Below are 23428 nucleotides of genomic sequence, written 5' to 3' on the forward strand. Positions count from 1 at the left end.
GGGATGTTTTGAGAGTGAAATTGCAGCTGCACAGAAAACATAGCAAGATTCACCTTGTTGAAATGTAGCCATCTAGAAGCTGAAATTTGCTCTGAATTTGTTGCCTGTGCTTTCTCCCTGAAGAAGGATGAGAGGGAATGGCACCACCAGCAGGTATCCCCTTCCCATCATCCCACTGTGGAAGACGAGCAGAGAGATATTGCAGCTATTAGAAGCAAAGTATTCAGACAGACTGAAACATTCCACTTGTTAGCTCTCCTACTTTCCAGACTTAACTGAATGGTTATAACTTTAAACAGTCTTCAAAAACTACAGCAGATCACAATCGGCCCTGTGCTTTTAAGGTACTGCTCTTCAGAAATGTATACATGGGATTTTATGTCAATAAAATACTTTCATTCCACTCTCTGCTAATATAATGCAAAACAGTTTCAGTTCAGTCTGACTTTCATGTAGTTGCCTTTCCCTCAAAAAGAAACAAAATTCATATGAAGTCAAAATGGAAACGGAAATTGAAAATGCTACCAAATGTTTGAAATTTTGAAGACTATGTAAAACTACTTCAGATTGTGCTGGACTGATACATGTCCTTGTAGGGAGTGTATAATTATTATGGTGTCTGAAAAGCTAGAAAACCCAAAATCCAAACAAAACTAAAAGAAAAAAATATACCACTATGGCACAGAAATTGCCACCTCAATTCAAAAAATAAAAGCTAACACTGAATATTCTGGAAATATGAGGAAGTATAAAGGCCAATGCATTAAGTAACTGATTTACTTAGAAATAAAAGCAAGAACTATTAAAAAATTTACTTGAGGCAAGAAAACAAATTGTATTTCTTAAAATAAAATCTTACCATCTTAAACCATAATTTTAATGATTTTTCAATTAATTTCATGTATTTGGTCCTAAGCCAATAGCTATTAAATTGTTTTGGGAGGAGGCAATGTTGAAAGTCTGGAATTGCATTTAAACTATAATATTCTTCAAGTATTACATGAAAGGTTCAGAATCCAAATTAACAGCCATAATTCTTGTCTTGTCAATAAGCCATGTCCAAATGTCACAGTGATATCACGATGAAATGCTATTAGACCATCACTGAAAACCCTGCTTTAATAGTGTAATAGCATTTTGCTTTCATTAACACAAAAGGCCTTGGTAGAAGTACTGGAGTCATTTCTCACTACACAATATAAGTTAATATTCTAGAAATCATATTTCAGAATGCTCATTTCAGCTTGATGATCACATCACCACAGCTGTAAATCTGGTAAATGCTGACAGTTTTATGGCTACACAATGCACCATGGCTTTAAGACTCCCTGGACACAGCAAAAAATTTCTACAAATGCATAGAGTCAACTGAGTTGTCTTATCTTCATTTTGAATGTATTTGGTGGACTAGTGTGAGACTAAATTTATCAGGGTCCAAAAGAATATCAAACAAAGTCTCCACAGTGCAAAACACAATGCTCATTCAAAACAATCTATGGAACTGATTTTAAATAAAAGCCATTAATTTGTTCCTCATACAATCTTCACATATTTTTATTTTGCTGACCGGTTTTTTTTCCCTTCTTTTTTTCTTATGTCAGATTTTAAATGCATAAGATATTAAATCTGCATTAACCAATCTCCTATGGAGGCCAGTTTGTGAAAGGCATATGCCCCTAGGTTACCTACAGCTATGAAGATCCAGAAGGCCTCTCCCAACCTTGTGTTCCTGCAGAACACTGGCACAAAGAGAAGAGCAGAACACAACAGCTGCCCAGAACAGAGGGCATCAGCAAAGGCTCTAGTACTTCCCAGCTGAGAGAAGAGCATTTCACCACAGGTTGCACAGCAAACACACAGGCTACTACCAGAGGAAATCAAATATTTAAACAAGAAGAAAGTGATGTATTTCAGTCATGCGTGAAGGGAAACCCAGTGAATAAAAATTATACAATGCCGCCATGAACTTGCCCTTAAGAAACACACAACAGTTTGTTTTGAATGGAATAGAGTACCAAACACAGCAGAAAAAACTTTCTTTTCCTTGAGGGTGGAGGAAACACAGCAAATTCTTTCAAGCATCAAAAAAAAAAAAAAAAAAAAAAAATTAAAAAACACTAAAAGAAGGAGTACACTTGGATTCTTAGTAGAAGAATCCTAATTAGTTTGCTTTTAAAAGACCAAAAATTGAAATAGATACACTTTGTTTAACTACAGATTGATAATCCAATCATTCCAAAGCTGGGAAATTGAGAGATTAGAGGTTCAAACAGTGCAAAATAAAGGAATAGGAACTCACAGGGATGTCTGATGTTCATGACTGCAATATGCAAGCAGCTAATCACATGACAGAGTTTGTCTTACAAAGAGCTCTTCAAGAAAGACTGGGATTGTTGAAGTGCACAAATCCTTTCAATGGGAAACAGGCAAAGATAGTTTATTGTTTAAAGGCTGCCAGGGCAGGAGCAGCAGCTGATTTTAATTTCTAATGAATATGTTGGGCATTCCTCTTGACCACAGGTTACATTTGTGAAAAAAGGAAATAAGGAGGAAAAATAGATTCCATTTGATGAAGGAGGAAAAGCATAATTGGATATCAACTCAACAATCTAAAAAGTCTGTTTTAAACTAGTTTTGAGGGGTATAGTGACAAAATGAATATTTGTGCTCAGAGACATGGATAAAATAGAAAGTCCCGTTTAGACATCATACAAAATGTCCTGGAAATACAATGCATTAAACATAATTTAAAATGAAATATTTACCCAGATCCTTAATGAGTGATAATGCTTCCCATGATATAAATGCTCCACCACCATCATCCATAGCTCCCTGCCCAACGTCCCAGCTGTCCAGATGTCCACTGACCAATACAACCTGGAAAAGTAGTTATGAGAAAACAAATCTACATGAAAACAATGAATCAGAAAATTCTGTTTAGCATTTAAACATTTTAATGGTTTTGTCACAAAGTTGGCATTTTAATGTAGAACGGGTGGAAAGAAGTATTTCAAATAAAATTAAACATTGTTCTCTAGTTGCTGAATATTAATCTGGGATTCTACTACTTTAAACCACTGTCTAGATAAGATGTGAGAAATGTTTAAATGAAAGGTTTTATCTTGTACATTATGAAAATACATATTTTCCAGAGATCCAGGACTCCTACACTGCCGATTGGTGAAATCTTCTTTCATATTCCATCTGTTTAAACCCTTAGGCATGAAATTTGATTAATCCTATTTTTTGGTGCATAAGGAAAAAATATGAACTTAGACTGAAGCATTCCTAGAGGTTTTTGTTTTATTATGTATCTATAGTACTTGTCACAGAGGACCTCTAATTTATTACAGCATCCCCTATGTGCTATAACAATGACAAGATATTTTATAGTTCATTAGTCATAAGGACCTTTTAAAACATGTTAGCAAGTCACAGATGGGTTTTCTGCAAAGAAAGTTTTATGACTACAGCAGAGAATAGTAGTATGGGCATCTCCAGAAACATCTACTTGCAGATCTGAACCTTCCAAATGTTGACAAGTAGTATCAGACAAATACCACAAGTGTGACAGTTTCCCAGCTAGGCTTTGAGCTGAAGGGCTGATGCATCTATGATTACAAGGGAAAGGTCAAGGAGGGACAAAAACTCTGAGCCAACAGGCAGTGTGGTAAAATGGTGCAACAGCACAAAACCAAGAGCAGGATGTGTTCAACCTATGACAATCAGAGTAAGGAAAAACTGAAAGAGACCCTGGAGCATCCACTTGTGTTATGTTCAGAACTGACCATACACAAAGGGATGCTTCCCACTCTCTGGTTAGGTGATGTCAAACAAATCTCAGAGTTGTGATCCAGAAAAATGTAAAAAATATTAATTATTTCTGCCACCTTCTTCTCCCTAAGGGGTAAGGATCTCCTGGCATATTATCTCATCTACCATTCATCACTGGACAACTAGTCTAGCACTGTAAATGAGAACATAATGTGTTTTTCCTGTTACAACTCCTGGAGGGAAAGAGTCTAGGCTGTAATGTATGCAGTAAACATTGCAAGGAAGTAACTTGGAGCACAAACATGAAGATCTCTATTTTCTTCTTCATGTCAGATAAATCTAAGTATGTTTTCACTGGCTATTAAAATTAATGGACTATCATGGCAAGATAAAAAGTATCAAGTACTCATCATACATCCATGTTTTTTCATCTAACTAAGCACAAACTCAGGTAACATAACTGAAATGCCCATAGTTTTAAACAAAGACCATGAGAAAGTAATAATCATACCCATTGAACTGCCATGGGTCCAACCAGAATGCACCGAATATCTTTAAATTTAGAAAATAGACTGTGAGATCTTTATAAATGTGTGTGTTACAAGAAACAGAACAGTCATGCCTTAGAAGCAGAAAAAGCTTGTGATAATTGTGAAGAACAGCTTACTCTTTCCTTCTCACGTCTCAACTCCCTTTTCTGGTTATCCAGCATTAACATGTGTTTGCTTTCCATCACAGACTCATTTTCTTGGTAGAAAATAGACATGCTGCAATCTTTATTACAAAACGTCCCCTCCTTCAAAAGTGCTTAAACTAGGATGGATGGGCCCTCTGTTAAAGCCTCAGAATTTCTCAGGAGTATTCCTGTGATTCTGCGATTTAATGTCATGACACTCAAAGGGCCAACACAAAAGATTGCAAACAGCAGGTTTTCCAGGGACACTGCCCTGCAGTAGATGTACTTAATAACAACATAGCTTGAAACCAGTTCATCTGAGAAAAGCAATACCAGCTTTGGAGGTAGAAATGCTCCTGAAATGAGAGCAGAAAAGAGAAATGCTCACTGTGGCTGTTCTTTTTGCTTTCTTCTAAGGGAGGACTATGCACATGTTCACACTTGCTTGTAGTGAGGGCAATGGATGAATGAATTCTGCTCTGTGTTTTTTCCTGAACATGCAACCCCACTGCAACCTGCCTATGCAGGAGAGAGCTCAAATACCACCACTTTGCAGCCAGTTGATGCAGACTCAATACAGTCCACTCAATAAGGAATCCACAAATAATAATAATTTTAATTTTTTAAAAAGAACAGAAAAGGCTCTGAGTGAAAACCCAACTGTCTGTAATATAAAGGATATCTCAGCTTCAAAATCACCATATGGTTTCTTTGTTCTTGAAGCAAAAATTGGTTTTATAAAATAACTATTTTGTCTCCTGGGAAACAGAGCTTCAGGATGAAATAAATTATTTAGAATTAGAACAAGTTTGTAAACTCACTGAGAGACAACCAAGTTTACAATAGGATGCCTTTTCTTTAGCAGTGAAAGAATATGTCACTAATGCTGTTCCCTGGGAGCAATCTCAACAGTGTATGAGAGGGAATTACTACTAATTTCTGTGGAACAACACATATTGCAACAGCAGGAAATTCTGAATCATAAGAAGGTGGTGTAATCTCATTTGGGGTTACAGACTCCAATTGTAAAGCTTCTTCACAGACTCCAGAACATTACACCAAAACAGATCAAGGTTCAAGTGGATTGAGAAAGCCAGTTAATTTTATGGATGAACTTCAACTTAAATTTACTGAAGCTGTTGCCAAGAGCAATTACATAAATACAACCATTGTACCTCTATGTGAAAGTTTCTTCAAAACAGTTGTTTTTTTCAAACTGTCGTGTTTTTGTAGCAGCTGCTGAAATGAAAGTTTCACTGATGATGCTGATAGCCATTGACATTCTTAAAATAAGACACAGTTATAAAACAACAAAACCCACTGTGTTTATCTTGATCTTTAAGTAGATGGAATGTATCTCAGCAATGAATGGAAATATTTCTGAAATTCAGTCTAAACCACTATATTATTTAAAGTAATATTTTTAATAATAGCGTAATAGTCTGTATAGATGGGCTAATAACAAAGGCAGTGAAAGCTATCAAGGATGTATGATTTTGCATTTTCCACATTGCTTTCAAAGCTGTTATGTGATTCTAAATTCCAAATCTACACAGACATTAATAATCTATACAAAGCAACCCTATAGAAATGCCAGAAGAACACAAGCACTGCAAAGCCATGCTTGTAAGTATCTGTAAGTATAGGTATTTGTTTTAAATATGCAGAGAAACCACAAATATCTGTACAGGACATTACAAATACAGCAATACATATCTGCCAAATTGATTAAAAATAAATTTTGAATAAAACAGCTTGAACGCAACCTGATAACTTAAGATTCAACTTTCTTATTCTATTTCCTTCTGCATCAGCATGATGATCTCTATAGGATGCCTTTAGGTCATATGCAGCATTTCAATCAAGCATACTGAAATATTAAAAAAAAATTCTAAACACAAGAAAATTATGAAGAGGAATCACACATTCATATACATGTTCATATGTCATCTTTTTCTAAGCAGGATGGTTTATGCCACTAAAAAATAATCTCCCATACCATATGTAGTCACACAGGCCAATTGCATTTGTCATGCAGCTTCATAAAATGCAAGTGAACTACCTTCTGCTTGACTGAAAAGAATTTCAAGAAATGCCTATCCCATTTTTAGTTAAAAGGAAAGGCTTCTTTCTATGCAACCTTAGAGATCATAAATATTGGACATTAGGAAAGAACTATAAGCAACATTTTCAATCACTTAATTTAATCTAGAATAACATTTATATTTTTTTAAAACCACCATGCAGAGTTATTTCATGTGCCTGAGACAGATGTATATCAGGTAATGCAAGAGTAATGGAAGAGTAATGAAGTCATCATTCATCTTTGCCCTTCATGGATGAAGAAGGCTTCATGGATGGAGGTTTGGGTTCACAGAATAGGATCTTTATTTATAGGAATCTGCCTATCAACACATTTCTCTTAGAAAAGCATACTAATAACTTTCATTATGCAAAACACTGAAGACAGTGAAGATAAGGAGCACCTTAATGTGCAAGAGAACAGAAAACTTAAGCATCACATACACAAAGAATCACAGAACCAGAGAATCATGGAATCACAGAACCAATTAGTTTGGAAAAGACCTTTGAGATCCTCAAGTCCAACCTATGACCAAATTCAACCTTGTCAACAAGACCATGGCACTAAAGGTCACACACATTTTCTTAGGCACCTCCAGGGACAGTGACTCCACAACTCCCTAGAGAAGCCCATTCCAATGTCCAGAAGTACTTTTTCCTAATGTCCAACCTAAATATCCTGCTGTGCAGCTTAAGACTGTGTTATCTTGATGTTGCTGGATGCCTGGGAGAAGAGACAAAGCCTTACCTGCCTACACCCTCCTTTCAGGCAGTTGTAGAGAATAAGGTCTCCCTTGAGCCTCTCTTTCTCTAGGCTAAACAACCCCAGCCACTCATCATGGCACTTGTGCTCCAGACCTTTCACCAGCCTTGTTGCTCTTCTCTGGACATGCTCCAGCACCTCAACATCCTTCCTAAACTGAGGGGCCCAGAACTGGACACAGCACTCAAGGTGTGGCCTCACCAGTGCCCAGCTCAGGGGAAGAGTGACCTCCCTGCTCCTGCTGGCCACACTATTGCTGATACAGGCCAGGATGCCCTTGGCTGCCTTGGCCACCTGGGCACACAGTGGCTCATGCTCAGCCTGGTGTCAATCAGTACCCCCAGGTTCCTTCCTGCCTGGCCCCTGTCCAGACACTCTGTCCCCAGCTGGTAGTGCTGCATGGGGTATGACCAAGAACTAAACAGGATATTAGAACCAGATCAAGCAGTTTTAGTCACAACACATTCAAACCCCAAGCATCTGTATGCCAAAACACCAAGCTTAAACAATGAAATCCTCTAGGCTGTAACTCGAGTTCTTCTCAACTCTTCATGTACGTTTTCAGTTAAATAATGCTTGAAGTTACTTGTTTCCTCAGGCAACAAAGGTTTACAGTGTTCTCATCCAGTTCACAATTACCTGGAAACCCATGAAAAACATTTCTATTCAAATTTTTGTAGTTCACTTTCTCCAGTTTGCTTCCAAGTAAATCCATCTGAAATTCTAAGTACCAAAACAAGGTCTTACATTATTTAACTGGATCTTTTCCTTGCATGAATCCCCTGCCAGTGCAGGGGTATTTGTGCAATACTTACCTTAAACATATAAACAGCATATAAAATTGATTTGTGTTTGGACCAAAATCAGAGAATAACAGAAATCAGATTAGGATTAAGATACCCTATTTAATCCAATTTTAAAATTGCCTATAATTTCTCTCCTTCCCCAGATACTCATTACTCATTTTTATTCTCACAAACATTCACTCACTTCACAATTTCTTATTCTCTCTAGTCCCAACAAAATCTATGGCACCAAATAAACCATGACTAAAAAACTCTTAATCTCAGTTTCTCAGACAGAGGAACCCAGCACCAAATTCAGGCCTGTGCTCCTAAGCATAAGGGAGTACATTTTTAGTAATTTACACATTTGGATAGCATTACAGCTATGAAGAGCCAGATGGCTTCAGTTTATAAGGACTTAGAGATTTTCTTCATTTCATTGTGTTAACAGCATGAGAGTAAAGGAAAAAAGGAAGGCAGCATATCATTTATCTAACTAGTAGGCAAATAAAACAGCTGGCAAGACTAAATTAAAGCTTAACTCACTTTCAAAACAATGATTAAATAAAGTCTTCATATACACAGATTTGCAAATATAGAGTAGTAAATATGGCATGGCAATTTTTGGATGTATTAGCATCATCCACAGTAGTAGCTTCCAAATATATTTGGGAAAATGGCAACACCAAGTAACATGCATTTCTACTCCTTACCCACATAGCAAAGCTAGCACCAGTATTTGCAGCATCCTTCCTTAAAGCACTTCTTAATCTATATATTTAATATCTTAATTGATATATTAATATTAATCTATATATTAATATCTTAATCTATATATTTCCTTTCCCCCTTCTTAAGGGGGGAAAGGAAATATATGGATTTTTTTGCCCTGACTTGTTCTCTTCTCTCTGTACCTCAAACCTTTCTTTCTTCAACTCACACAGCAAAACAAATGCAAATTACAAGTTATCAACTCATCCTATTTGATATTTTGTATCCAGGCAAACCAACATTCCTCAAGTTTTAAAATATTTATAATAGTTATTTAATTTGTATCATGCAGCAAGATTCTGTAAATCAGTCCCTTGGCTTTTCCACCAAAGGCCCTCCGAAAGCTAAACAATCTGAGTCTATAATCCTGTGTGCTGTAGCACCAGACTGACTGCAGCAAACACATCACACATCATCTTCCATTCTGGAATCCAACCCAGCTTTTCCAACAGCAGGATAAATACTTGATGAAAACTTCTCAAGCACTGCATTATAAAAATAGCTATTTAAACAGTTCTTGCTGGGACGCTGTGTTTTGTATACACTATCATTATTCAAACAGCATTTCAACATTTGAGGAAGACAGGATGACAAAGCTGGGTACCCATCAACAACACAGAGAACTGAGTACTGTAACATAGTACATATGGCATGGGATTAGAGTTAAACTAACATGCAAGGTAAGATACATACATAATGTATATGTTTGTTGTGTGGGGCATTGCTACCAGAATTACAGGTATTTACCAGTAATGCTTAAACACAGCCCTACTCTATTGTGTATAATTTTATCAACTTCAACAGCTAAATTCAAGCATGGAGCTGTATCAGAGATACTCAGTTGTAAAAAAACATACTTGATTAAAACTCTTTATGACAGTCTACTCTGGCCATTCCCCAAATATTTGTTTTGGGATACAAAGACTTGTGTGTTTTTGTACTTGCCTTTAAAAAAACACTAACTGCCCCCAGTTAAACTGCAATTAGATTAAATCATGCCCTACATGTAAATCAGGAACATTACCACATTTAGGGGATTTTATTTAAGGATATTTCTTCAAATTACTTTTTAACTTTGGTGTCTAAATAATATGACTCCACTGTACAGCTTCTTTTATTAGATTTTACGCACATTAGGAATGGTTTTTAAATAATCAGTCTAGCTGTCTCAACTAATTTACAGTCCTAAAGATATAGCAAAGTTCAGAAGGAAAAAAAAATGATTAAAACAACAACTGTCTTTTCTACTTAATATACAATGAATTAAGTCTTAACTTCCAGGCTTCTGATTAAATGACAGATCTGCACATGAAACAGAAGTGACTCACTTAGTCACACAAGAATCCAACCCTATTATTGCTAAAAATCTGATTAACCTTCAAAGAGCCCCTGTGTCATAACATGCAGTAAACTCTTTAAAGTTGAGTCTCTGCTTTGTAGAAGTGATTGAAACTAAAGTGTTCTTGAAAAGTACTGCAATCAAACCTTCCTGTGTGAAGTGAATCTCAAAACTACAGAGTAGTTAATAACTACTAGTAGTAAATGAGCTGGTATCATTTATAGTATGTATGACAGCTAAGAAGAAAATTAGTCTGAAAATAAATTATAACTGATAAGGGAGTTGTAGTAAAGGAAACAAGACATATAAACTATATGAGCATTCCAAAGATAACCAAGTATTGAAATTACTACCATTTTCATATTAAATGTTGGATTTTAAGACTTAACATTTCCATATTTAAGTCATCCACCATCTTTTATTTCCTATTTCCTGAGCTGTAATATTTCAGAAATAATACCACTTTTCATAGTACTCTATTTTGAAAATAAGGATTTTAAATTACATATTTCAACTCACTTCTAGAGGTTTTAACAGGAAAAATTGTAACATTAACTACCTTGATATTGAAATATCACTTACCCTTGTATAAAGATGTTGTAGCTGCTTTTTTCTAGTTCAAATATTAGCAAAGAATCTCTGCAATACCCCTGTAGGTAAGCTAAAATGAGTTGATGTGAAGAGAGAAGCTCTCTTTTTTCTACACTTGTCAAAGGAAGACTTCCCTTACACATATAGTAGATAATTTGTATAATCTAGATTATATATATTTATATATTTTTCACTTTAAGGATATAAAGGATTCCATATTATTACAGATGTAGCAACATCCCCAAATGTTCTACCTTTAAAATTAATTTTTTCAAAGATCAAAATTAATCTCAGCGAAAATAAACACTAATGTCCAATGCTACTTCTTTTGCTGAAGCATTTACAAAGCCTACTTGTACACACTGATACTAGGCATTGCTAGCAAGCTTCCCTTTTTAAAACTGTAGAAATAGTAGATATTTCTGCAGAAAAAAATTACAAATATTGTTTCCTTTCAAGAACATTACAGGACCCCTTAATAAGTAAGAACCTTGCCTCACTAGCACTGCTTTATATCATTGTGATGATCTAAAATGTCCTGAAAGCCATCCTGAGTAGCTATCTCTCAACTGCCCTCAAGAAAATAGATTTTATAAATCCCCCAAGAAGAATGCTCATGGAAGCAAGTCAAAACAAACCTTACATGGCTGTAGGAACAGCAGAGCACTGTAAGAAATGAAGCTTAAAAACTAGCACTTATGTCCCCGTGCCAGACAGCAGGTGTTGGAGGAAACTTGAGGTTGGAAGGGACTTCTGACTGTGCATTGACCTCCACATCCTGCTCACAGCAGGATCAACTTGTATCTGATCAGTTAGAGTTTTCTCCAGTCAAGTTCTGAAATTTCTCACATTAAAAATGCTATCACTTCTCTGGAAAAACTGTTTCAGTGTTTACCCTTAGGAAAATATTTTTTCTAATACCCGTTATAACAGAAGCCTTTTTAAAATATGTGCCCAGCTGGGCCATCACGGCAGCATTCAAAGTCAAACTGGATTTTGAATCCTGTCAGCTGACAAGCCTGCCTTGTAAGCCACACCTCCAGATGCTTTTATTATTCATCACCACCACTGAACACAATGGAAATGAAATTTTTGCATCTTACCACACCATAGTCCTTCACCATTACACATACTAAAAGGAGTACTGATAATGTAATCCATTATCCGAGAATGTCCCACTTCTACGTCACAGTGACCCATCAGAACTAGCGATGCCTCTTGTCCTTGTTTCTTTATAGTGGATAGTGGCTCCAGGCCTTTCTGCTGTGATGGCAAAGGCTTCCTCCTCGTGCAGTTCACTGGCCCGTGTTCACAGTCTGTGATAGACTTTTCCAATCCTTCCCTCTTACTCCACAAATCCTCACATAGGTTAGGTTCTTGCCATTTCCTTCATGCCCAAATGATTTCATTGTCTAGTATACTAAAACACTCAATTAGTCTTTCATTTGATTACTATACCCTTTTTTACTTTTATGGCTTATCCTACATTCCTGTACAAGTTATCCCTTATTAGTTACAGGGGTTTTTCTAATATTCTCTTTATTCATTACTGATTTTTTAAATCTGCATGTAACATTTTCTCTTTCCCATACATGTTGCTTCTAAATTGTACAATAAATGTCTCAAGGCAGCACTAACTTCAGGCATTCCCAGAACTGCAGGAACTCACTGTGGAATAAATCCATGAGGGAGATGCTCTGTTAGACCTCATAATTATGAACAAAGAAGAACTGATTGGGAATTCAGTGAAGGTCTGCAGTAAACATAAGATGGTGGGGCTCAGGATCCTGAGAAGAAGGAGTAAGATAAATGGCAGGATGTGAGCTCTTGTCTTGGGGAAAGTAGTGTTTAGCCTGTTCTAGGATCTGTTTGTAAGAATCCTATGGGAGACAGAGCTGGAGAGAAAAAAAGAGTCCAGGACAGCTGGCTGATTTTCAAAGATCATGCTGGGGACCAACTGAAAAGCAGCTGGGCAGAGAAAGTAGCTCAGGGTCCTGGTGGACAACTAATTGATCATGAGCCAGCAGTGTGCCTGTGCCATAAACAAGGCCAATGGCACCCAAGCTGCATCAGGCAGTGCTGCTTGCAGGCTAAGGAGGGTGATGTGATCCTTCCCCACCACTCAGCACTGGAGAGACACATCTTACACATTTTTGAGACACATCTGTGTGCTGTGTCCAGCTTGGAGCTCCCCAGAACAAGAAAGACATGACTATACTGGATTACAGACATGATGGAGGTGTCACCGAAATTGCATGAAAACCAAAAACTCTCCAGCATCTTTTCAGTGTTAGAGAATTAAGGCATTACTTTCTGGCCAGAATGCTGTTCTGGCTAAGATGTGCAACAGAAATAATTTCATCCACACATTGCCTGGGCTGTGCAGTGAAAATTATTCCATCACACATGGTTCTTTACTAGATTTTTCACACATTTATACATACAAACCCAAAGCAATTCTTTGGTTCAATGTTCATTGGTCCCAAATTACACTGTTCTTAATATTTGGGTTCCTATTATTGATCCCTTCACCTTTGATGATAATTTGGTCCTAATTCTGTGGTTCTTTTATCAATTTTTTTCCAGACCAAGTGTCTCCAACATACCAGGGGATGATATTTGAGGGTAATCTTTGTTAAGGGTCACTTATTTCTTGTGCATCTTCTGGCACTCCCAGTCCACTGAGGTGTTAAACTCATGAGGTCTCACCCATGGAAGGGAGTCTTTTGAAAAGAAACTTCAATACCCTTCACCCTGGGCAAAGAAGAACAAACCCCTGACTAAAGTTAGGTAAAAAAAATAAATTAAAATTTTATCATTTCCAACAAAGGCGACAGAGAACTGGGATTAGAGAAGGCATCAGGATCTCATCAAAGTATATAAATTCTTCATGGCAGATGTAAAGAAGAGGGTGACAGACTTGTCAGTAGTGCCCACTTACAGAACAGGAGGCACCATGCAGAAACTGAAATAGAAGAAATTCCACTTAAAAATAAGAAAAAAACATTTTTTGCTACAAGGGTTGTAGAACATCAAAATCTCTGTCCAGAGAGTCTGTGGGGTCTATGTCCTTGAAGATATACAAGACCCAAGCCCTACACAATCAGCTTCAGTTGACATGGCTTTGAGCACAGGGTCAGGCTATGAGATCTCCAGAGGCCACTTTTTGTAATTATGACACTGATTCCAGAAAGACTAATTCACATTTTCTTATGGATCTAGATAAAATCCACATTTCTTTTGGCTCATAAAATTTAATTGGAAATACAAAAAGCAGAACACAACTTGGAAATCAGTTCTACCAAAGTCCAGTATGTCCTTCAAGATCCAGATATATAAATTAAAACTGTAATCTTCAATATAGTATTTCACCAGCACAAGACAAAAGACATCTTTTCTACTTAGGGTAGTGAAAATCACTGTAAAAATTAAAGTTGGTATGAAATCCATTTTATTAAATAATTTGCAATTAATTTCTAAAAGTTTTATGAACTGATGAATGAATCCACAGAAACAGAACATTACTTGGCTTGCAACATGAAAAAAATATCTTACACTGACCATAAAAATAATTACTTTATATATTGTATGAAACATGTCTTCAAAGTATCAACATAACTTTCAAATTACAAGTCTTCTTTCACCAATGGTAGTCCCTTCAGTTTCTTTTTGTTTCTGATCATTAAAACAGCACTTCTACCAAAGCTTGTAGAAGCTTGAAGCTTAAAAAATAATTATTTCTCATTTCTACATTCAAATTAGTTAATTATATTGTATTGATCTCTTCATCAGTAAAATGGGACTAAGCAACTGTTTATTATCATTTATTCTTATATTTTTGACAGCTTCCATGGAAAATTCTAAGAAATAGAGACTTAAAACCCCTGTCTTATGTAGAAATTATTGGAACTGTATGTCTTCACACAAACAAGAATTCAGTCCACAATTTTTAGTACCTACCAAAGTCACATTCAGAAAGACACAGCTAAGCACTTGCAAGTAACACTAGCAGATTTCCCTACTCAATTCCGTTAGTGTATCTCAAAAAAACCAAAGTTTTGATACAAAGCAACAGCACATCCTACATGTTTATCTGTCCCTAATTCCTTTGTTTATATAGTCTTGCGAAACTTAAAGTATGTTTGACACAAGTTTTCACCAAGATAGAGAAGAGGCTGATTTTCAAACTCAAACAATGTCTGCAAAAGACCAGATGAGACAACTGTTGTCAGGATGATTTCCAGGGTGGAATTTCTGCTCTAAGTTAAAAGAGATTTGCTTTATTGGAAGCAGTAATTCAAAGGCTCTGGAATGCATTTGGAGTGCAGGGGACTTTGGTAAACCTGGTGCAAAGCATAGATGTGGCAAAGCAGGAAAAAAGTGACAATATGCATTCCAAGATGTTTGGCCTACTCCAAGGCTGACAGGCAGTTCAAGTGTGCGAGTTGCCTGGGCTCTGTCTGCTGCCTGTTAGCATCTTTTAATGCATGCACAGATGTGTCCAGAGAAGGGTAACAGAGCTGCTGAAGGGTCTGGAGCATCAGTCTTATGAGGAGCAGCTGAGGGAAATAGAGTAGTTTGGCCTGGAGAAAAGGCAGCTCCAGGGAAACATTATCAGTCTCTGCAACTACCTGAAAGGAGGTTGTAGCCAGGTGGAGGTTGGCCTCCTCTCCCAGGCAGTAGTAATAGGACAAGAAAAACATCCTCACCTCATGCCAGGGGACATTCAGATTGAATAGTAAGAAAATTTTATTTACCAAAAGGGTTGTCAAGCACTGAAGCAGGTTGTCCAGGGAACTGATGGAATAAGCATCCATGGAGGTTTTAAAAGGAATATAGATATGCCTAGGGACATCTACATGGTTCAGTGGTGCACTCGGCAGTACCAGGTAAATAGTTGGACTCAAAGATCCTAGAAGTCTTTCCAACCTAAATGATCATATGATCTGATAATTCTGTGTCAGACACAAACCAGTGCTTTCCCAACACAGAATGGAAAGCAGATGGTTAACTTAGAGCCCTGCAGAAATGTGAAAAACAAGTCAACTGCACTAAGATAAATGGAGGAGATACACAGATTCCTTGTTCTGCTCTTTTCCAAAATCACAGTGTGATTACCACAGATTCCACAACATGGAAGTTATCTCACTTGGAACTGGTTCAGCATATGTGAAACATTTGAGTATTCATTAGAAGGAATATGTAGAGTGATTACAGCATTTCCCAAAAAAGTGGGAAAGCTGTCCTCATGGTCACACTCTGGAATCAAACAGCTGTGTTTTGTACATGGACTCCACCTCCCTCCTCTCTATCAGGTGCCTAAGGAATGGCTGCAGGTTGGTATCATCTCTGACATTTCAGAGGCACAAATTTCTTCATGTCCTCTATAGCATGAGCTTTTGAACTTTTTGGGCTTGTGAATTTTTTTCCCCATGTCCAGTTACAGAGCGGAAATCAGAAAGAACATCCAAAACACCAGCTAGATCCAGGTTATACAGGTTTGTGTGAAATGGGTTTCCATCTACTTGGACTTAATATCAAATTTATGTCCCTAGGCCACTTAAAATCTGTCAGTACTAACTAATACTCCTGTCACTTCCCCTTAGATTTAAATGCCTGACCTTCATCTGAAAGGTGGTGTGTCTCACTGCCAGTGTCACCTCCCTCTAGTTTCTCTTGCTATGGCTGCAAGCTGAAATTACTTATCTAGCTAACTATCCCTGCACTCCCCAATTTCACACATGAAAGAGGAATATGTGCATACAGAAATTCTGACATCTACATAGCACTGGCTAACTAGATGGCAAGCAGCACAAACTGCTATTAGACATTAGTCTATCCTCTAAGATAAGTATCAAAAAGACCCTTCAGTCTCCACAACCCTGACACTGAATGCAATAAAATAGATTTTAATGAAACCTTGTGTCATACTAAAATTATTACTGCTGTTCTGTTCGTACTTCATATCTCTTTGTGTTGGAATGAATTTAATTTCTCCTTCAGGCACAGTTCTCAGAGGCTCCTATTCTAATTTTATTTGGTTTTGTGTATGTAACTTTCAAAATTAAACTCAGTGGTTATCACAGTAGTACACAAAACTGATTATATGTCCTGAATTAATAAGCTTGAAAGACGAGTTTAGTTAAGATTTTATCAGGGCTGTACCTGCTTAAATATTTTAATAGTTGAATGTTAAAATAAACTTATTCTATCCTTTAAATAAACTTCTGGCAAGATTGAACAGAGAGAAATAGAGACACAAAGAACAAGATTCTCCTAATGCATCCACTCTGGTTCTCATTACCAGACATAACTGCATGAAAAATCTGGTTAGTATTTTTTATTATTTGTGTGCATTCAGCAATTTTTATTCATACATATTACTGTTAATAACACAACAATTTCAGAATAACTGACAGGAATCTTTAGCTATCTCTGAACTTTTCTCCTCCCACTGATGTCTTACATAGTTTACTACTCACTTTCCAAGCCATTCTTGGATGCTTCATACCTGTTGAAAGAAAAAAATATGCTTGAATGCTGGCCAGACTTTCTTATGTCCATCACGTTCTTCTCAAGAGACTGAAGTCTTCAGGAGACAGTTCAGTTTTTAACCACATAAGACAGAGACAGACCAAAGGGAATGTGAGTCACCAATTTGGTCAAAGGTGAGGACATTTCAATTATGGCTTTTAAAAATGTCGATTCCAAGGTAAGGTCAGAACAGCAATGAAACTTAAACATTTATTTAATTGATCTTCAAGAGTAAGTAAAAATGTTCACCTGGATTTTGCATTCTACAAATGAAACAAAATGCAAATTAACTTGTTCTATTACTAGGAATGATAAATGAAAAATTATTCTGCTAGCGGGTGCTATTCCTGACATAATGAAATATGCATCAAACATCCTCTTGGAAAAAGCTACTCCAAAAAACAGGTCCTCTGCAATGCCTATATCCCCAAAACACATCATTTACATGATCATTTTCTGAAGCCACCTACATTCAAAAATCTCAGTATGTAGCTGCAGATCTCACTCAAGTAATTAACTTTTACTCTTCCTAGCTGCAGGACATTCAATACTAATCTATCCTAATTACACCATTGTAATTGTAGCAGAGCCATATATTTCCAGGACTTTGCCTACAAACTTTGCAATTTAACAACCAACCTTACACTTCCTATTCCACAACTGATTCAGTTTTTATACATGTTCCAATAAACATGCTTTTAAAAGAAAAAGCTTACTAATATTTAATTTTTTATAAATACACAAGGAAAGAAGTTAGTAGAAAGAGTACAGAAGTCAAATGAGGTAAAGAGAAAGCTGCAGATAAAAAGTTTCCACGATTCTGCAGAAAGGGTTGACTCCGATTCAAGTATGTCAAAAGAACATGACTTGTTGCCAGTATCATCAAACCAGCATAGGTTTGAGGTGAAACGATTGATATAAACTGCTCCCTGGGAACAGATATTGGCTGGTGTTGTTGCAACATGTTCTTTGTTCTGTGCATATCACTAGTGAAAGTACAAATGAGTACACACATGAACATATACAAAAAAAGTGTGCTAGATTGCCACAACAATGATCTCTACTGAGCTACAGCAGATTCTTGTACTAAGGACACAATATCTTCAAATTGTCCCAAGGAAACACTGAGAAATAAAACCAGAATGGAAAACCAGGCTATCAATATGTTACAGAAAAACATTTGAGTGGTTATGAGAGACCTGAGTTTCCTCTGGAAAGAACAACAAAGCACAATAAAAGCTCAAGGTATACTGAACAAAAACTGTACTGGCAAAGGGTGGGTATTAAACAGACTTTTCATGTAATAACAAAAGTTGCACTAGAGAATGCCAAAGAGTTTCCATCACCAGATTATCACACACCATCCTTACCATAGCTGCCATTACAGCACCTGGATACCTTCATTTGCTAGCTCTCCAGACTATCTTGATCATCAATTCCACCTGTAGGTACACACTGGTTTCCAAAAGCCCAAGTACCTGGCTGTAACTGAAATTTCCCTCCCATCTTCCCCATTCCAAATTTTTAAACAATTTTTTAAAAATTTTTTCATTGTGGAATCTCGACCCCAGCACAGCTAACAGATGTGAGGGGTCAGTCTTCTTCAGTGGATCACTTTGGCTACCAAGCAAATCAAAAGAGAGAGCATTTATCTTCTAAAGAGGCTTCTTTCCTCTCTCACTACTCATCTCAGGCTGAATCAGAGTAACTTTGTCTGCAAGACAGGAAAATAAATAATCAAATAAAGGACAGAGGGGAGAGGGCAGCTTAAATTAGCAACTGAGAGAGTGAAAATGCAGAACTTCTATCACATTCCTGCAAAAATTTTCCATCACTCAATTTCAGTCTTTCCTCCTGCCTCTCCAGTATTCAGCTCAAATTTCCTCTCAGTTTATCCAACCAAAGAGCCTATTTATTGACAACTCGACCACCATGGAGGACACAGAGAAGAAAACCAGAAAACACTTCATAAAGCACTGTTCATATTTAGAACTTGATAACAGGCCATACATCTTCAGGTATGACGTGTGTGTAGTCTGATCAGAAAATGTAACATTTCAATTATCCTTGAATGTCCCACAAATTATTAAATTTTTATCTTTCAGAATCTTAGATCATGAAAGATTCAAATCAACAACAACTTATACATAAAATGAGATGCACATGTTTTTCAATATGAGAAAGTGCATACAGATACAAAATACAATAGAGTGTTACAAGATCAAAGTTCATTTCGCATTATATTTGTAGCAAATTTTTTTTTGAAGTAACATTGTGGAAACCAGAATTCTACGAAAACCAGAGAACTACATTTTTCCTATACTTGAGGGGAAATATTGATAGGGGTATTATCCAGGCTGGTAATAGCAAATGTGATAAAGTAAAAAGAATTCAGCCTCAATGATTCTGCATTTTGTTTTTGCAGTTTGCCTTCCCCCTAAATCCAGGGGGCACAATTATACACAACTTTTCATAGAAACACAATTTACTAGAAGTTAAATCATATTCCTTGACTCCAGACAACTATTATAAATTTTAAAGGTATTTTTTTCATGTCAATCAAACATAGCAACAAAACTGTTTCTCCATTGGTCTAAATAGAAGGGAAATTACTACGTGTATTACTATCACATCAGAGTATTTAACAGTGACCATATCACCACTGGTTGAAATTCTAGTGAACATATACCTGTATTTTGTTTAGAGATAGGAACAAAAGATCTTTTGAACACAAATGTTTTTAATCCAGACAACACATGATGGAAGAGACATTTAAAGAAATTAATATGTGAGCCAATTGTCTCTTTCAGGTACTCTGCAGGGTTTGGACTATATTCTGAGGGATAGGGGGAGTGGTTATGTGTGGTTTTGCTGGGGTTTTTTTGTTTGGTTGGGGGGAAGTTGTTTGTTTTATTGCTTTGGTTTAGTTTTAGGTTGTTTGTTTTTTTTTTTTAACCTACAGCCAAGGATTATTTAACTTCACTTAGTTTCTCAGAATTCATCCCAAAACCTCAACAGCTTCCATGGTGTTTCTTGACATGTCCAGCACTCCTATGTTTTCCCTTATTCATCCTATGACAGCGTAAAATTGCTTGCTGATTAAATAGCACTGTTTGCATGTTACACTAGTTTGGTGCAGTATGGAGTTTGACCTTTTCCCAAAAAGCTCTTCCCTCTCAAAATGCAGATGCTTACCACAATGGACTGCAAGTTTTGCCACAGAAACATGAGTCTCTACAGAGAATAATTTCAAGTAACATTCTGTAGGTAGGAAGTCGATAAACAAAGAACATGGTCTAATGTTTGGGGTTTTTTTTCTGCAAGGGTCACATTCTATTAACTGGGTTGCAATATTTTTTTATTATTTTTCGTATATACTTTAAAAAAATTACTATTTTCAGTGTCAGGGGCTTTGGAAATGCATCCATTATAAATGAAAGTACTAGTTGGTTTTATTAGTTGGAACATGTTAAACACAGGCACAAAGAAACCATTGTGTATGCCTGGTGATTTGATTGGAAGTTCCTCCTCTCCCAGTGCTTGCTGGAAGTAAACATCTGACATTGAGCACTAGCCACACACCTGAATTGTGTGATAGATGGCATGTTAAATAACATCTCCTGCATCAAAAAAAAAAAAAAACCAATCAAAAAAAAACAAACAAACCCCCCCCAAAAAAAGAAGCAAATTTTGACAGATTTTTAAAAATAAATAAACAAAAGCATAAAGGTAGCAGAGGATAGTGCTAACAGATTACAAAAATAAAACGAGCAAAAGATGTACAATAACCTCAAGCATTTTTCTTTTGACTAGCGTAGCTGAAGGTGGGAGCCCCTTAAATTTTATGAAAGGAAAAGTATAAAACAACTAGTGTACAATGCACTCAGGACATCAGTGCAAGTAATAACATTCATATCAACAGAGCAGGAAAGCAGAGAAGGAGACAGCTTTTTTACTCATGGCTTTTACAGAAGGGAGATACAAGGAAAGTCTGACCCTGTGTGAAAGCCTTTGAATCTGTATATAAGCCTTCTCTGCAGCAGCCAAGAAACAATTTGTTGTATCTTGTCTAAACACTTACAGCTAATGCACTTTAAATATAGTTTTGATTAGTCTGGCTGCATCCTTCTGAAACAAGCAATATTTATAGTATATGTTATTTCTTTTGGTTTATATAATGTGGTCCATGCATTAATTTCCCATGTAAATAGTCAGCAATTAGGACCAATATCTAGCAAATGTCCTCAAAATTTCAATACTCTTATGATGTAACACTTCTTAGACAGCGGAAAGTTAATTAATCTCTTTTCCATGGGAGGCTTAGATGTGAATATAACCAGATCTGCCTTGATTCCCCAAGCTGGACAAACTGTCTCTAAAAGAATTTTGTTGTAGCTTTCACATAATTCAGCAAAATGTACCATTTTGGATAAGTTAGTTAACATCACCCTAAAGGCAAAATACTTTGTCCTGTTAGATTTTACTACACCATGAAGCATTTGAAGGAGCTCTAAAAGCAGGTCCCTAAAATATAAATTAGGAAAAGTTGGATTATTTCAGAAGGTGGATGTCATAATCTCCAGAGAACTGCTGTAAACAGCCCAGGCTAGTTTCAATTTCCATCAAAACAGAAGTGATCAAAGGACTGGATGAGCAAGAGAAAAACATACTGAACTACACATTTTGAATACCAAAGCAGTATCAAAAGTGTACAAGGCTGCAAATGCAAGGCCAGCAGAAGTTCAGCCAGTTCCAAAGTGTCTTACAAAGACAACTGCAATGACTCTGCTCCCAACAGCTGTGTAACTTCTGCCACTGCCACCTTTGGCTCATTCCCTATCTGCTACGTAAATGGGCAGTTATCAAATGTAAATCATCACTCTTTCGCATGCTGCATATGCAGATAATTTAGAAAGTAATTTGTTTCTTTTTCATGTTTTTCTCCCAAACCTTCCAGGCCATGGAAACAATCATACACTAAATAAATGAAAACATCTCTTATTAGTTCTGACATGCTTTTGTCAAGTTCACTAAGTGGAGATAAACCTAAACCACTGGCAGTAAGAAAAAGAGAAAAATCAGCTTTGAGAACAAGCAACAGTTCCCAACATCAAGCCTGATTTAATAATGACAGCCCACAATTCTGTTTGGACTGGGCATGTCTCAAGGCCTCTCCAGTAACAAGACAGCTGAGCAAAGGTGATTTTTTCATACATTGGAATTTGTTCTGCCTTTAAAGTAGAATTTAATTTAATAAGCTAGTGGAACTAACAAAAACAGACTAAAAACTAGAGGCAGAAGAGATGGAATATGACAGCAAACTTTTCTCTTTGTCAGTATTTTGCAGCATCTTAAACATTTAAACATAAACCAAGAAAACTCAGGGAGTTAAGTGATCAGCCATTCTGTAGACATCTAAATGTTATGATCAGGAATCTTTTCATGATATTCCATATAATATTCCATGCTTAGATTATCCCTAGCAATTATTCTTGTTATGTGCAGTAATTTTTCTTCTTCTTCCCCCAACTCACTTGCAGAAATAATTATTCTACAATCATGTTTTCCTGTCATTCCCTACCGATGTATACATTTTTTGTGCTCTTTTCACTGAATTCCTTTAAAGTGATAAATACTATTCCTTTGCAGGACTGAAAACTGGAAGCTAGAAATGGACTTCCAGATGAAGTCCCATCTAAGATACAAAAAATGGCAACAAATCCTTGCAATTTCATTATGTGGTGGTGTGGCAGCTCAAGTCAATTCAATGTCAGAAAACCTCTGTATTAGTCTGAAGAAAGTCATGATAGAAAAGAACTACCTGTTCTTGAAAATGTTAGTAATAGAAATGCCTGAAAAAATACATTTAGAGAATTTAAATCTATATGCAACCATCAAGAATAAACTATCTGAAGAGGAGTTGGCAGACACCTCTAGGACCCAGAGCAGCCTGCAAGTAATGCTGACTTTTAGAATAGCCTTCCATTTCACAAGAGCTGAATAGTTACAGATTGTCAAATATATTATCTGACATTTCTCATTTCTCTGTCAGGATTTAAAAAACTGGGGTCTTCTGTCTCTTACCATCCTGTGAAGTCATTCTTGTTTTAATT

The 23428-nt window shown here is 36.5% G+C and overlaps 1 protein-coding gene across 1 annotated transcript in view; it reads right to left on the reverse strand.

Annotated features, from left to right (window-relative positions):
* Positions 1 to 23428, reverse strand: part of CPQ (carboxypeptidase Q) — a 144446-nt gene that overhangs the window by 51037 nt on the left and 69981 nt on the right. Inside the window, exon 5 of the mRNA XM_077782816.1 lies at positions 2766 to 2877. Within this exon, the coding sequence (XP_077638942.1) occupies positions 2766 to 2877 (112 nt within the window). The remainder of the gene's footprint in view (positions 1 to 2765; positions 2878 to 23428) is intronic.

The sequence above is a fragment of the Lonchura striata genome, chromosome 1, assembly GCF_046129695.1.
Source record: "Lonchura striata isolate bLonStr1 chromosome 1, bLonStr1.mat, whole genome shotgun sequence".
NCBI lineage: Eukaryota > Metazoa > Chordata > Aves > Passeriformes > Estrildidae > Lonchura > Lonchura striata.